The sequence below is a fragment of the Rhynchophorus ferrugineus genome, unplaced genomic scaffold, assembly GCF_030347505.1.
Source record: "Rhynchophorus ferrugineus isolate W39M unplaced genomic scaffold, kcgeb_rfMv2 rfM1, whole genome shotgun sequence".
NCBI classification, from domain to species: domain Eukaryota; kingdom Metazoa; phylum Arthropoda; class Insecta; order Coleoptera; family Curculionidae; genus Rhynchophorus; species Rhynchophorus ferrugineus.
In genome coordinates this window covers 54,925,552-54,941,409 of record NW_027472580.1, presented here as the reverse complement: position 1 = coordinate 54,941,409, position 15,858 = coordinate 54,925,552, and the positions used below count along the sequence as shown (strand labels likewise).

At 29.8% G+C, this 15,858-nt stretch overlaps 2 protein-coding genes across 2 annotated transcripts in view; one reads left to right on the top strand and one right to left on the bottom strand.

The window, feature by feature from the left end:
* Positions 1–15,858, top strand: part of tzn (hydroxyacylglutathione hydrolase tenzing norgay) — a 249,104-nt gene that overhangs the window by 53,150 nt on the left and 180,096 nt on the right. The gene's annotated exons all lie outside the window — the stretch shown is intronic.
* Positions 10,834–15,447, bottom strand: LOC143198499 (monocarboxylate transporter 14-like). Its single transcript, XM_076407757.1, has 7 exons — positions 14,676–15,447; positions 14,234–14,390; positions 13,985–14,174; positions 13,724–13,935; positions 11,747–11,968; positions 11,416–11,695; positions 10,834–11,056 (listed from the first exon to the last, which is right to left on the bottom strand). The coding sequence occupies exons 1-7, from the start codon at positions 15,410–15,412 to the stop codon at positions 10,923–10,925; spliced, it is 1,932 nt and encodes a 643-aa protein (XP_076263872.1). The 5' UTR covers positions 15,413–15,447; the 3' UTR covers positions 10,834–10,922.

Below are 15,858 nucleotides of genomic sequence, written 5' to 3'. Positions count from 1 at the left end.
GTAGCAAGAACATTGCACTATATCTTCAAATCGCCCCACTTTGTTCTGAAATTTATTTGAAGTGGTTTTCTGTTACGGTGTTACAAGGGTGCATATGAAGCTGGTGAATATCGTTATAACTAAACAAATGCTAAGTATAATTTACATTCTTCTTTTTTTTGGATCACTCTTGGAAATTTGATCAAACCATATTTTATAGTAAAGTTTATTCCTAGCACATATATTTATTGAGTCTTTGCTTTTATTCATTAGTCTGCTGAACCCTAACTATATTTAATACGACCTACAAGTGCATTTACCCCACCATTACTCATTGAGATTATAGAAAATATACGCAATACGTATTATTTATACCATATTATATAAACTTGTACAATATATTATGAGGTAACTGATCAAAATCTAACATATTAAGCTAAACTGATATAGATTTTAACCGGTTTCATCTCGAACGATAAGATAATAAAACATTTTCCTCACATTATTTCCTTGTTAACATGTTCATATTAATAAAGCTAAAATTGTTAATTAATGTTATGTACAATATATTACTAGTAGTTACTGTGCCATTGTCAAAATTAATACCATAATGAAAAATAAAGTATAATATTGGCGGACAAAAATTGTAATTAATTTATTACAATTATTTAAAATATTATTATTTATTATTTATTAAAACTTTATTTTGTCTTAAAATAATAACTATATTATTTTTGTACACTAATAACATTTTACCTTTATATTTTACTCAAAATTGCTGATGAGAAATTAGTTACAACATTCTACATCGTGAACTTATTGTATAAAAATAATAATTAAATTGTTTGATATGAACTGAAATGGTGCATATATCAGAAATATTTTTTAACATATATGTCAGGGATGTATTAAATGCTAATCACTTTATGATCTCAAGAAACAAAAGTTATCTTAAACAATCTATAAAATATGTTCCATATTAACAAAGTAATAAAGATTAACAAAGTAGTTATTGCGAAAATATATATTTGTATATGTTGTAAATTAGAAATCGTCGAAATGTTTTATGGCCGAATTCAGTGGAAGAGGGTATTAAAATCGTTATCTGTTTGAAATTGTTGTAAGATGACTTCATGCCAGTAGTTATTTATATCTATTGTGGAGTAATAATATTTTTAAAATAATTAAATTCTAATCTAGGTGTTAAAGTCGGTACTTCAAAAAATCTTACCTTACAATAAAACTAATGTCGTTAAAACAAAACAAGTAAATATTAACCAAATTTGGGATTAACCAAAACAATGGGATTAAACAACAATTTCAGGTGTATCATTAAATCCTGACCGATCAAAAATGAAATTAATTTATCACTAATAGTATGAATTGGAAATGTCTTATTATTTTGTTTTTCAAAAATATTAGCAAGTTCGGGATAATGTTTCTTTAATATACAGTATGTGCGCATTGGTATACTAAAATAATTACTTACAGTATTTAATTATAAAATAGTTTACTTTAAGTATAAACTTATAATAAATTTATAGTACCTGAAATATATTTTTTGCTATGAATGATTAATATTATGTATACTATTATTAATATTAAATAATATAAATCTTTTTAATAATATAAAAAATCTATATGAGGTTAAACATTTTTATTTAATTAGTGTAATACTATTATGACTGGATTAAAAAAATGAACTCACCCTGTATATAAAATAATATATCAAATAATTGGTAAAAGTTAAAAGAAATTATTTCGATACGCTACGAATTTGGTACTAATTGAAATACATTATCTTTGGAGTGGAATTATCTCCTTTTTTGGCATGGATCAATATTTCATCTGAATTACGATAATATACATGTACGGGGTTTTAGATTAGTGTTTGGGCATGTTCAGTTCATTTCTGACGCGTGTGAAATGAATCTTAAAAGTCCATATTAAGAAAACTTAAACATAATATTCAAGAAAGTGAGTTATCGAGATTATTTGGATCTAGCAAAACGCCATTTATTTATTGAATATCCTTAAAACATAACGACTGATAATCCTGGTACTGTAAGAACAATATTTTTTATCCATTTGCTCCAGAATAAAGTGATGGAAAATAATGTTAATATACTTTACGATCATTACCAGATGTTCCAGAAACTTCCACCAGCATGAGTAACAGGTCAACTGAAAACTCCCCGGCCTACCATAGTAAAACACATTTTTTGGCAAAATTAGTTTTTTTATTCAACAGAATTCCCTTCAAGAATGATACAATAACTATAGCGACTCTCCAACTTTTCGACACCATTTTTGTACTGCGATTTGTCCTTTGCTTCAAAATAGGCCTCAGTTTCATAGATCACCTCTTCATTCGACGAAAAATTTCTTCTCAGCGAGCATTCTTTTGAGATCTGAGAACAGGAAATAGTCGCTGGAGGCCAGATCTTAAGAGGTGCATTGTCTTGATGAAGCAGTACATTCTTTTTCTTCAAATGCTTTCTTTTTCAGCGATTTCGTTCTTCAAACAGTCCATTAACGCTATGTAATAGTCGTTGTTGATGGTCCTTCCCTTTTCAAGGTAGTCAATGGAAATTATTCAATACGCATCCCAAAATACAGACGCCATAACCTTGCCAGCCGACTGTTGCGATTTCCCACGCTTTGGAGCGGGTTCATCGTGTGCAGTGCACTCGGGTGACTGTCGATTGGACTTCGGAGTGAAATGATGGAGCCATGTTTCATCCATTGTCACATATCGATGCAAAAACTAGGATTTATTACGCTTAATCATCTTCAAACACTGCTCCGAATCATCAATTCGTCGTTGTTATTTTTTGTCACTTTGCACAGAGCTTTCTCATACCCAAATATTCGTGAATGATATGTTGTACACGTTCAGTTGATATTTTTAGAGTGTCTGTTATTTCATTCAGTTTCAATTTACCGTCACCGTCAAAATCATTTTGTGGATTTTTGAAATATTTTCGTCGGTAACAACCTATTTTGGGCGTTCAGTGCCCTCACCGTCTTCGGTGCTCATTTCACCACGTCTAAACTTACCAATCCTTGATGATTGATTTTCCTGGGGCAGTGTTCGGAAACTCTCCATCAAGCCAAGTTCTTGTTTCAACTGTATTTCTTCCCTTCAAAAAGCAATACTTTATCAACGCGAGAAATTCCCCTTTATTATTTTTTTTCACAATAACAAAAGTTGCTTCACTCAAAATGCTATAATTCAAAAACTAATAATCCGACAGCTGTCAAATTTATACACGCATCTTTTGAGGATTATGGCTAACTAAAAAACATATGAACATATAAAATTCCATATACATTTATTAACCAGGTAACCAAATTAAAGCCTAATTTATAAAAGACTTAGGATATTATCATTTAAGCCTTTCCATTGATGTAATATTGTGATGTTGCAACATAGCTGAGCATTGTTGAACGCAGTAAAGTTAAAATTTCTTATCTTGGCAATGATAGAGTGCGATTATTAGTTAAAAAATTATTTTATTTTTTACATAATCTTACTTTTTATCATACTTTTTTATCTATAACCATCTCAACAACTTGCTTGGATGATAAAAGCTTTCTAGAAGTAAATATCTTCAATTTTGGGAACAGATATCTCAGTCTCAGAGTTCAATATCAGGAGAATATTATTAAGTAGTATTCATAATTCCAAATCTGTCCATATCAATTTTGCGTTGGGGCTAAATGACAACAACCTAATTATATCACTTGGAGGATCTTCTATTCCTCAAGCAGAATCAGTAAAATACTTTGGCATCCATCTCGTCAGTAGGTTATATGGAAACATCATATTAGATAAAAAGTAGAGCAGATCAGATTTAAAATCGAAAGAACTGTACCATATTAGTTAGTCGGAACACAACTTGACACAACTTGATCTAAAATCAAATATATTGAATTATCAGGCAATTATAAAGCATATTTGGGTTTAAATACAAACGAAATAATTGAACACTGAAGCATCAAACTAACTAGTAATCCTACCCTACCAAAACAAAGTTATTTGATTAATTAATAATGTTTACCGTTACGTAATATAACTAACGAAGAACTATACAATATCATCGAAATAAAATCGATTTACGAAGTTACCTAAGAGCGTAAAAGCAATAGAGCTACTAGATAACACGCAGGACATTAGACTATTCGTCTCCCAAACCAATATCATCAATTATATCTTTAAAATGTAACATATCTTGATCGCTGAGCGTCCGAGGAATACGGTATCACCTTATTTCTTCATCCTCCTCCATGTAAATGTTGACTTTACAGGCCTTTAATTCAATCCGCATACCTTTATAGTTTGAATACATAATACCGGTTAATTACCGCAGGCCAGATGGAAAGACTTTGGATAGTGCAAAACAAAATCAACCAACAAACCTTGATCGCACCTTGATTTGTTACAAAAGCCAAAATAAATAGAGATTCTGACACACATAGTGAAGTCACTGTTCATTAAATTTCACAGAATGTCATCCTACTCCGAAAACTCGTGATATTGGCCTAGAGATCTCGCACCCCTCTTAACGACTACCTTATACCAGCAAGGAACCTGATATACCAGACCCCAAAAATATCCCTTTATGCTATTAGTAGATATTATTAAAAAAACTATAACTAGAATCAGTTTTCTTTTTGGTAGTTTTATGAATCACACCGTAGATAATTTTTTAACGAAATTTCATTCATTATGAGAAACAATCTCAAACTTGCGTAAGGTCCGCTAAACAATAAAACATACCATGATTATTATTCCAAATTCTAATTGATATGTATGCCAATGTTTTAATACAAATTGTTATTTCTTTTATTTAGCACTAATATATCCGCTGTGTTTTTAGGAGGAACACACAATGTGACAATGACGTGCTTTGTTTTCCATTTGAGCCTAAATTAATTTTCATCTGAGGTCATTACATCATATGATCTAAAATGTAATGTAACGTAAGATTATGAAAGAAAAAATTAGGTTTAATCTAGGAATAACATTAAGAAAAAGAGAATAGAGAAATTCTTTCACCTCTTGTGTGAATTTTCATTTTCATATTTAATTTATAACAAATAAGATATTAATATGACTTTGATAATAGATATTAAGGGGATATTATAGTTTAGAATTTTGAAAAATCAATTTATTTTTATATGCATATTTTCAACCTTCAAACGCTAAAACATATGCTCGTAAAATTATTTTTTTAGTTCCAATTATAATTTAATAGAGACTTAGCAGTTACGACTGAGTACTCAACCAATTAGGATACTACTTTTTCGATTTTCCAATCGGCCGACTTCACTCTGGGAAATAAAACAGCAAATTTAATTAGCTAAATCGTCCTAAAACTCTTCCATCGCTACCTCCTGCTTCTAACTTGAGCAGTGAGAAACGTCTAGCAGTACACATTTTTAACTACATTAGGAGGACATCATTCCAGCAGCTAACAAACGAAACGCTACATTCATGGTTAATAAAAAGTACATAACATATAATAAAACGTAACATCTAAGAAGTGGAAAATCTCCTAGTTGATAGCGGTACTTAAAACTTTTTAAAGAAGAGCAAGCATAAAAAACTGCCATCCTATTAAAGATACAAAATTAAGAAAAATTTACCTTGTCGAAAATCACCACAACCCAGGCTATTAAAGTCTTTTAAAAATCAATAAAACTTTTATCACTCTACTCCTAATAATCAGCAGCATCGCAGGTCCATAGATTTTGTTAATTTTCCAACTAAAATTTTCCAAAAATTATCTGGTATCAACAAATATGGATTATTTTATAATTAAAATATAGACTAGTAAAATCTAAACCAGTCTATAGTTCGTCCAATAAAACGGTGAACTTACGTAATCTGGATTGATGTCGTAATGTTGCCGCATCAACTCTGAGTTTTAGTTCATTTTGGCTTTGACGTACAACAAAATTCTAATATAAATGAAATTATTAAACTGTTTAAAATAAAAAAATATATTATTAAATAAAAAATACTCTTATAAAATATAATTTATTTTAATTTTACAGTACATCTAATGCACATATTATCAAAGGACTTAAAACTACAATTAATTACACAGTTATAACAGTTTGTAGGTTAGGGTTGTGTATATTGATTTTTATTATATTATTATATTTACATTGATTTTTTTCCACACGACCTATGAGTTAGAGTTACAGGCGCTTTTTTATGCAGTGTTACTCCCTGGAGGCCTAATCTACCTAATTAGCAATTATATATCCATTAAAATATGTTTTACTTTCATTAGAGAGCATATTTACCTTTTATGCTTAGTTCTTATTTCTTTTCGTACGGTGTTTCTGCGTGAAGTCATTTTGATCTCACTGTATTCCCCCTTAGTATGTTCTATTACTACCTGTATACATTTTCTTGATAAAACTAGATTTAATCACTATATTCTCCATAATGTATTTGCCATATCTGCAAAACATTAGTATTCTTTCTCTCTTCACACATTTTAACATGCAAATGCTTAAAACTTTTACACTCTCCAATAAAATTATCTACAGTTATCATATATTAATTATATCTCACCCTTAGTTGTTTCCACTTTCATCACCCTGTCTTGGAAATTTTCAGCATTGAACCATTTCATATTCAGAAAGTTTCATTCAAGTGAATAACTAAGCTGTTAATTTTCAATATATCTAACGTTTTTTCACAATTTCATAGTTCATCCAAATCAAAGAGGTTATTAACTATTCCTGTTTCCAGCATAAAAAAACAATATATCTGCAATGAATTTTTAAAAAACGTTTTGACTAATAAAACCTAATCAATTTTTATTCTAACGGTTACCTTTTTCCATCGCCTTTTGTCATCTTAACACTATTTTTATTATCATCTTGCCGTGAATGACCATTGGGTGTATTGGTTCCCTTCTGAAATATTCATGTCTCATTTAAATACACATATTAAAATAATAATTTTTTCTTGATTTTATTATATGCTTTTAAAAATTATTATATTATTCTATATATTATATCATATAATTATTAGTATTCACTTAAAAGCAACGTCTGCAGATCCTCTTAATTAGTTATCTTTGCACCATTTAAATCCAATATAATCTAACAGTCTATGAAAGGATGCTCTATATCCCTCAACGATATACTTTTCAGATTAACAATTTCCTCTAATAATTTTATTAAATTAAGTTTATGTTGAAAAACTACTCACTGTTTTTATACGTTTCATATATTTGATTTCTGATAAAGCTAACATCAAGCTGATCTTGATTCGTATCTTCATATTTCTTCATATATTCTTCTTCTCTGTTCGTATAAAGACGGTCTCTTTTCCGTGAATCTAAGATTATATTTTCCATTTTTTGGGATATATCAGTGGCCCTGTCCATACTAATATTCAGTGCAGCTGCAACACTCTAAAAATATTTTTAATAAAATTAGCAGCAACTTAATAATTATCAGTAAAAATGCTTGCCTCTTTAAATAATTCTGCTGGTAATATTTTACTCCATTATCTCGTTCCTGTTCGAAGTAACTGGTTCGCAATGAAGAAACGCAATCTGTCTGGCTTCGGCATTTTGAATCAGAGTAATAATAAGCAGTGATTTAAAATTTATCAAAACAAGTAAAACGTTCAGATAACGTTAGCCGGTTTATAACCTGTAGATTTTATGATTAATATTTTGAAGAATTTTGCAGACGTTTGACAACAGGACGACTTTGTTATGCTCATTCGGTTAGATGTTCAAACTTATTCTATCTCTTTTTAAATAGAACAAAATGAGAAGGAAAATATTATCTGACTCTAAAGCGAATTTACAATTTGCGACAGGTATATTGCAATTCACCGTCAAGGTTAGGAATAATCTCGAGATTTATTTAGGGAGAGCTTTGTATAAAAAAATATTTAGGATATTAGGTGTACAGAAACCTACATATACGGAGAGACACATTTAGACCATGTCATCATCCATGTTAAAAACTATTCGTCTTGAATAGTTGAATTTACAGAAACTTCATTATATCCGATCCTAAGAACTAAAGAAATGTAAAAATGCAATGCTATTATACCACAGAAAGGAAAACAGAAAATGGTGAAGACTGTCGTCCGGTTTCTTAAGCTAGAAACAGGGAGTATACATTACGCTGCCACAGCAATATTCTGACTCCTCTGTATATACGCATTAACATGTGAAATATGGATTTAGATACGGTCCAGTCAGGAAACAGAATTCTCCCCACGACAAAACTTCTTTTAATGTTGCGTTAATTAACGGTCCAATAATGCTAGTAATAGTCGCTGTTGATGGTCTTTCCTTTTTCAAGGTAGTTAAAGAAAATTATTACATGCACATCTCAAAATACAGACGCCATAACCTTGCCAGCCGACTGTTGCGTTTTCCCACGCTTTGGAGCGGGTTCATCGTGTGCAGTTCACTCGGATCACTGTCGATTCGACTTCGGCGTGAAATGATGGAGACATGTTTCATCCATTGTCACATCCACGCAAAAACTCGAGTTTATGCTTGACATCTTCAAACACTGCTCCGAATCATCAACTCGTCGTTGTTTTGGTGAAAAGTGAGCTCGCGCGGCACTCACTTTGCCCAAAACTTTCTCATACCCAAATACTCGTGAATGATATGATGTACACGTTCAGTTGATATCTTTAGAGTGTCTGCTATTTCATTCAATTTCAATTTACGGTCATTCAAAATCATTTTGTGGATTTTTTAAATGTTTTCGTCGGTAACAACCTCTTTTGGGCGTCCACTGCGTTCACCGTACTCGTTGTTCCTTTCACCACGTCTAAACTTAGCATACCAATCCTTGATGGTTGATTTTCCTGGGGCAGTGTCCGGAAACTCGGCATCAAGCCAAGTTTTTGCTTCAGCTGTATTTTTTCCCTTCAAAAAGCAACATTATATCAAAGCGAAATTCCTTTTTCATTCCATTTTCAATTCCATATTCATTTTTTTCACAATAACAAAAGTTGCTTCACTGATCCGACAGCTGTCAAATTCATACACGCATCTTTTGAGGCTTAGAGCTAAGTAAAAAACATGTGGATTTAATTCTAATAGCGCCATCTATGCGTCAGGATGGGAACTTTGCAATTGATCTCTTATTATACTATACTATTATTATATTTCACTGATTTATATCTACCACTTACTTGCTTATCTTGTAATAAAGAATAATAAAGTTAATAAAGAATACGATTCATCTTGGAATCATCTTTTTTTTCTGGCAAAAAGATAATTTAATTTCTTCTTTTGTAAAATTTTTTAATAACTTTTTTCTACTTTCAGTGTAACATAAACACACACGACCATATCAATCGTGCGATATAATACCAAAATATATGGAAATGGAGCTTTTGCGGATAATCTACGAATAACTGATAGACCAGATCACTTAAAGGTAATCTTAAACACATGAAATGTAGCACTAAGAGAATACGGAATGAAAATGAACAAAAATAAAACGGAAGTTATGGTGATGGGAGAGCTAGAAGAAATGAATATTCAATTTGATTATGTAAAAATTGAATATGTAAAGACATTTGAATATCTGGGTATATAAATCATAGGTAATAAAAGCCACGAGAAGGAAATTAATGTCAGAATTCGCTATAAATAAAAAAAATGTTGCTATAAAAGCAAAATATAAGCAATAGAAATGAAATACCTACCTAGGTCAGGGTCAAGTAAGGTGTAATGAAGATGAACAATATGAGAAGTAAAGAAATAAGAAAGTACCTCAATAATGAATCAGCTGAAAGTACTTTGAGAGGAGACAACTTAGTTGGATGGGTATAGAAATCATATTACAGCTATGGACGACACAAGACAGGTAATAAGAGTTAAGAAAGCAAAGACTGAAAGGAAAAGACCAGAGAGCGATCTAAGAGAACTTGAGAGGAATGCATCAAGGAGATATTGCAGAAAAAAGAAAAACACTAGGTTAGTAGGAAGGGTTAATCCAACATAGAGCTTTTGTATTGCATACAGTTTATAACTTTTGAATTTATTTTGGAATATTATTCATCATCTAAATTTAATTTTAACCTACTTTTTATCATATTTATTTATTATTTTTTAATTTACATTATTTATTATTTAATTATTACATTAATTTGTACGACACATTACATTATATTACATTTTATACATACAACATATTCTACAAGTATTTTATATTTATTCAACTTTAATTAACTTTAAAAATATATATTGATATTTATTTATATGGTTTGTAATTACTTGATATATACAGCTAATATAGTTAGTGTTGTATTAATAAGTAATTTTATTCTCATATATTATATTCAGCTAATCTTTCAAAATATGATCATGTTTACTAGTACATATCAGAATCTAATCGATAGTAAATCCCACAACGATGTTTTAATAGCAAAATTGCTACTTAATTAATTTAAAATCTTAAATCTGATTTTTTAATCGTCTTGCTATATTCTCACTGTGGAAGAACCAAATTTAAATTAAATTGCATAAATATGTTATACTACTAATATAATTACTATAATTCGCATTTTCAAGTTATTTTTAGGGCATGAGTAGAGCTAGAAGCCAGAAAATATCTCTTTCGTAAACCAGTATGGAGATAATTCACAAACAAAATTTGATGATACATCTAGCACCTTCTTTGAGAAGCAAAAGCTTTATATTTTTCTCAAATATTCAAAAGAAATCATTAAGAATTTGATATCATTACATAAATTATAATATAATAAATATGCATTAAAGATCAAAATTAACAAACAAGAAAATTTTATTAACGTGGATAAAATAAGAACCAAACTAATATAAAGCAAAGACTATAATATATACAATATATATTAATTACACAATATATATAACATTATAACAATCATGTCCAATTAATTAGTCATACTATTGGAACCTGGGGAAAATTTTCTTATTTTGTGTGTACGGAATGAAACCGATCAAGACTCCTGAAAAGATTATCCAGAAACTAGCTTGGTAGAATGATTGACTATACGATTGGGTCACATCAAAAAGCAACCCTATAAATAAAAAAAATCTCAATTGTTTTTATTAGCGATAAAATGGCCGATTTTTTAAAGAAGAATCGATAAATTTTTGAAATACTAAATAATTATGCTTCAATAAATAACATATAAATGAGATGCTACTTGAAATAATATTACAATGATGAGATCTAATTTTAAACGTATTATAATTTTAGATACACTATAATAGTTAATATTATAATCAATTAATAAGTGGCAATCGCAAATAACTTATATAGATAAGATTGTCGTTACAATTTTTTAGATAAAGCAAGTATTAAGTTAAAACTATTTATAAAGGTTTGTTCAATATAATATATTTCTAAGACAAAATGATTTCATAATATACCTACCTGCAATAGGAGGACCTGCCAGATTTCCTAAACCTTGACATAATAACGAAATTCCATATGCCATCGTAAATTTATCCAAAGGTACTAAATCTGCCAGTATAGATGGTTGTAGTGAATTGCAGCTGGAGGTAAATAATCCAAAAAGACCGGAAACGGTAAGTAAAATTATATAGTTATTGCTGAAAAGCATCATAAAGCCACAAGTAACCCCACAGCAAATTAAACATACTGCGTAAACCTTAGCTGCGTTAATTTTATCACCAATGACTGCTAAAATAACCTAAAAATTTAAAATGTAAAATATAAAGGCCTTATATTAAAAATCACTTACCATTCCGATTATATTAGTTAATCCAATGACTGATAATACAAATGAAGCTTGATTATCAGTATAACCCAACACACTCATATGAACTGGAAGATAAAAGTATGGCACTACAAACCATATACACATAATAATCGTTGAGAGACTTAACAAGAAAAAATGAAGATCATTAAATATAGAAATGTGAGTTAGATCTTTTAAAATATCTACATAGTCATCATACCAATCCTAAAAAATATGGGATATTGTTTGCAAACAATTAAACAATTAAATCAGTAAAAATGATAAAAATACTCTTAATAATGATAAGGTAATGAAATAGGAGAAAAATAAAATAAGATGAAACACGAAATGATATTTTTTACTATAAGATAAACAAGTACATTTTAAAAGATTTTTTTTAATGGCATAACTATTAGGTACTTGCATGTATTATGATAATTTTTTCACTTAATCATTTTCATAATTTTTCACGATAATATAAATATTATAAATTCATTATAAATAATTCCATCCTACTGACATCATCAGCAATATCGTCGTCGAACGAACAATGTTTTTATCATTTTGAAACTGTGTGGTAGCCAAGTTGTGTTGATTTGAACAAGTGGTAACAAGCAGAAGATGCTATGTCTGGTGACACGCTTCACAACTCTTGTAACGTCTGAACGAGAGTTGTCACGTAAGCTTTGCGTCTGTTACTCGCTATTGCTGGTCTTTTTGGAACAATACATTGTCCAATTTATTCAATTAACTTCTGCAGTAATAGTTTTATTCGGTTCTAGCAGCTCTTAACACAACCAGCAGCAGTACACCTTGCTGATCTGACTATATATCCTGCAATAACCCATGACTATTTGCGAATGAGATTCCCATAAGCTCAAACCTGCTTTTTTGTTTAGTAAGCAAAGAAACCGTGTTGTCGAAACGATTCGAAATCACATTTTCAGTCAAATCGTGTAGTAGTATGTTTGTATATTTCCTTCTTTTTGAACCTTTCCTATCACATGAAAATGTCCAGAAATTATGTATTCACCTACCCCTAAGTTCTCTTAAAATTCTTTGCTAGTTTGAATTGACTTTTTATCCAATTGCGCTGTTTTTGAAATTTTTTGGTCCTCCATATCGTTATATATTACTGACATCAGTATCACCACTTATTGAAAACAAAACCGACAATCGGGATATGACTTATATTATAGGAACTTATGACTATAGGAACTTGATGTTCTTCGATAACAAATTTTTAATAATACGAAATAAAAAACTATACATATCGAGGATCAAAATACATGCAAGTCAACTCATAACTGTAAGAATAATACATCGTTTGCTATATGAAGCGTGTGGAGAACATGTTTTTTTTTCTGTTTTAAATGTGGATATCGTCTGAAAGACATGGATATGGTGCAAAAACAAAGCAAAACTAGATTCCGTCTCACTTCGAATCAAGAGACGAGTTTTTTCCATACTACTGCTCAAGAGATATAATTGGAGAACTTTATGCATCTAATCATGACTAGACACTAGATACTACAATAACCTAAGTATGGTAAAATAACTAACTATAAAAAGTATTTATCGTGAAGTAATCCGTTAACTCCAATGAACATTGATTGAACCATTCAGGATCAAGTGTTTGTAATATTCCAGAGGATATGACAAAGTTATCTTTCCACATAATAACACTTAGCTATATGTCACACAAAATCGTCATAGAAGTTTTGAAAGGCTCCTAAATGATATTATCGTTTCAACGGATTTCATCGGAGTTCTCATCAGGACAAGTGGTAGTTGAAAGGAGAAATGATATCAATAATATTTCAATATTACAAAAAACACTCAACACTTATTAATAATAGGAATCTACACTATATATAAAATATTGATTTTAATGAACATTTTTTCCTATAATGCTAAATGCAGATTGAATTTATGATTGAGAAATGTTTTAAATGATCTTTAATGATTTAAAAAAATTACCTCATCATCTTCATTTAATGTTAATGTGGAATTTCGATAAAAATCAGGGCAACTGGAAGAAGCCAGTTTATATTTTGGAATATTTAACATAGCACCTCTATATCCTAAATTAGACTTTTGAACTTTTATGTTTTTCAAATAATTATGTCTATGCGAGTGGTCTGCTTTCAAATGAGATTTATTACTATTCTCACTTTTGTCACTTGATGAATCTAAAATTTAAATCTAAAATCTCACTACAAAATATATATAACTTAATACCATCATCTTTCAAATGCCTTAATTTCATAGTAAAATTTACTCTAGGCTTCAATGGGTCCATTTCATGAAGAGAAGTACCAGACATAAGTAAAGTATCTGATACATTTTTAGAAGTTAGCAAGTTGGGATAGTTTTCAAAAATAATGTTATAGTTTTTGTGTTTTAGCTGCTCAAGGACTTCTAAAGGAACCTAGAAAAACTAGCCTAGTTTATTTTTATTAGCTATTTTCAAAGCATCTTTATTTTTACGGTTTCATGATCGTGTAAAAATGTAGGCAGTTCCATGAGTGAATTGGCAATTTTTACTATGTCATGCTTTGGTATACAAGCTTTAACTTCTTCTATTTCGTATCCCTTTGCAGATATCACCCCTTTTTTGTCTTGAGATTTCCTTTTACATCCCTTTCTAAAAAATCATGATATTCCAATTCTACACCATATATAATTAGCCTCAAAATGCTATATTTTAAAAGTATTTACGCCCAACACCTTCACCATATTGACTTTTTTTTAAAGTTTTTACATGTTTATGTTTTTCATATGTATGTATATATGTATATATTAAAGTTGCGTTATATTTTAATATATACATAAAATTACTAATTATGCACAAATTTCAATTTGTTAATTAAATAATAATACAATACAAATAGACAACACAATACAATAAATAATACAATACAAAACGAACCTTTCTTCCTGCCATATCCAATCAGGGTCTCTCATTAATAATCCGCTAATACACATGTTTGCACTTAATCCTGCCATAATTAATACTGCTCCTCTCCAGCCATACTCTCCCAAAAAGTGTGTTAACAAAGGTGAATACACAACTGTACCTAGTCCTGATCCAATTGCCGCAATACCTAAAGCTAAGGTACGTCGTTTTTCGAACCAAAATGCGATGGATACTACGGCTGGTACAAAACAAAAACAGAACCCTATTCCACTTATAAGACCAAATGTAATATACATAAGCCATATGGTTCGAACATATGCAGTAGCAATAAATCCTACACTGCAAATGATGCTTCCAATTATTGTCATATATTTACATCCATATCTGTCCACCAGAGCACTTCCCAATGGGCCTGCCAGTAGAGGAACCGATAGAAATAAACTACCGATCAGAGACGTGGCAGAATTAGATGCTTTAAATTCTTCAAGAAATTCTTTGTTAAGCAATCCAAAAGTGGAACTTACTCCATCAGCTATTAAATTGATGAAAAAACATCCTATCACCACCAGCCAACCCCAACCACCATCTGGTAAACTTTGCTGCGTTTCTTCTACATATAAACTAATTTTAGATGAAAGTATTGCTTCTTTAACAGGTACTGTAAGGTGATATGCACTTCTTAACGATTCTTTACTTTCTGGCCTATCAATCAAAATATGGCTAACACTATTTTCAATTTTATCATCCATTATTAGGAAGTTAAATTGTTTAACCCATCTCTACAAATTATATCTTACTAAAAATGGTATTGATAGAATTTATTTGGAATTATCAATAGGATGTATTAACTTAATCTTCTTTTATATTGTGATAAGATAACATTTTTAGTTACATAGAAGAGTTAATATTCGCCATTTATTATTATACCAGGAAAACTGATAGTAATATATCTGTATAATTAATTAATATATAACACATATCACCTGTGAATCGTGAAATTATATTAAATAATAGAACTATATGATAAAAAAAATATTTAAACCTTGATATAGAAACATATGGTGAATATAAAAAAAATGTGGAAATCTGAGAATTAATGATTCACGGATTAATTGCATTTTTATTATTTAGGTTTTTCAAGGTAACCATACTTAGGTATTAATTATTATATAAAATAAATTTTCAATTAGACATT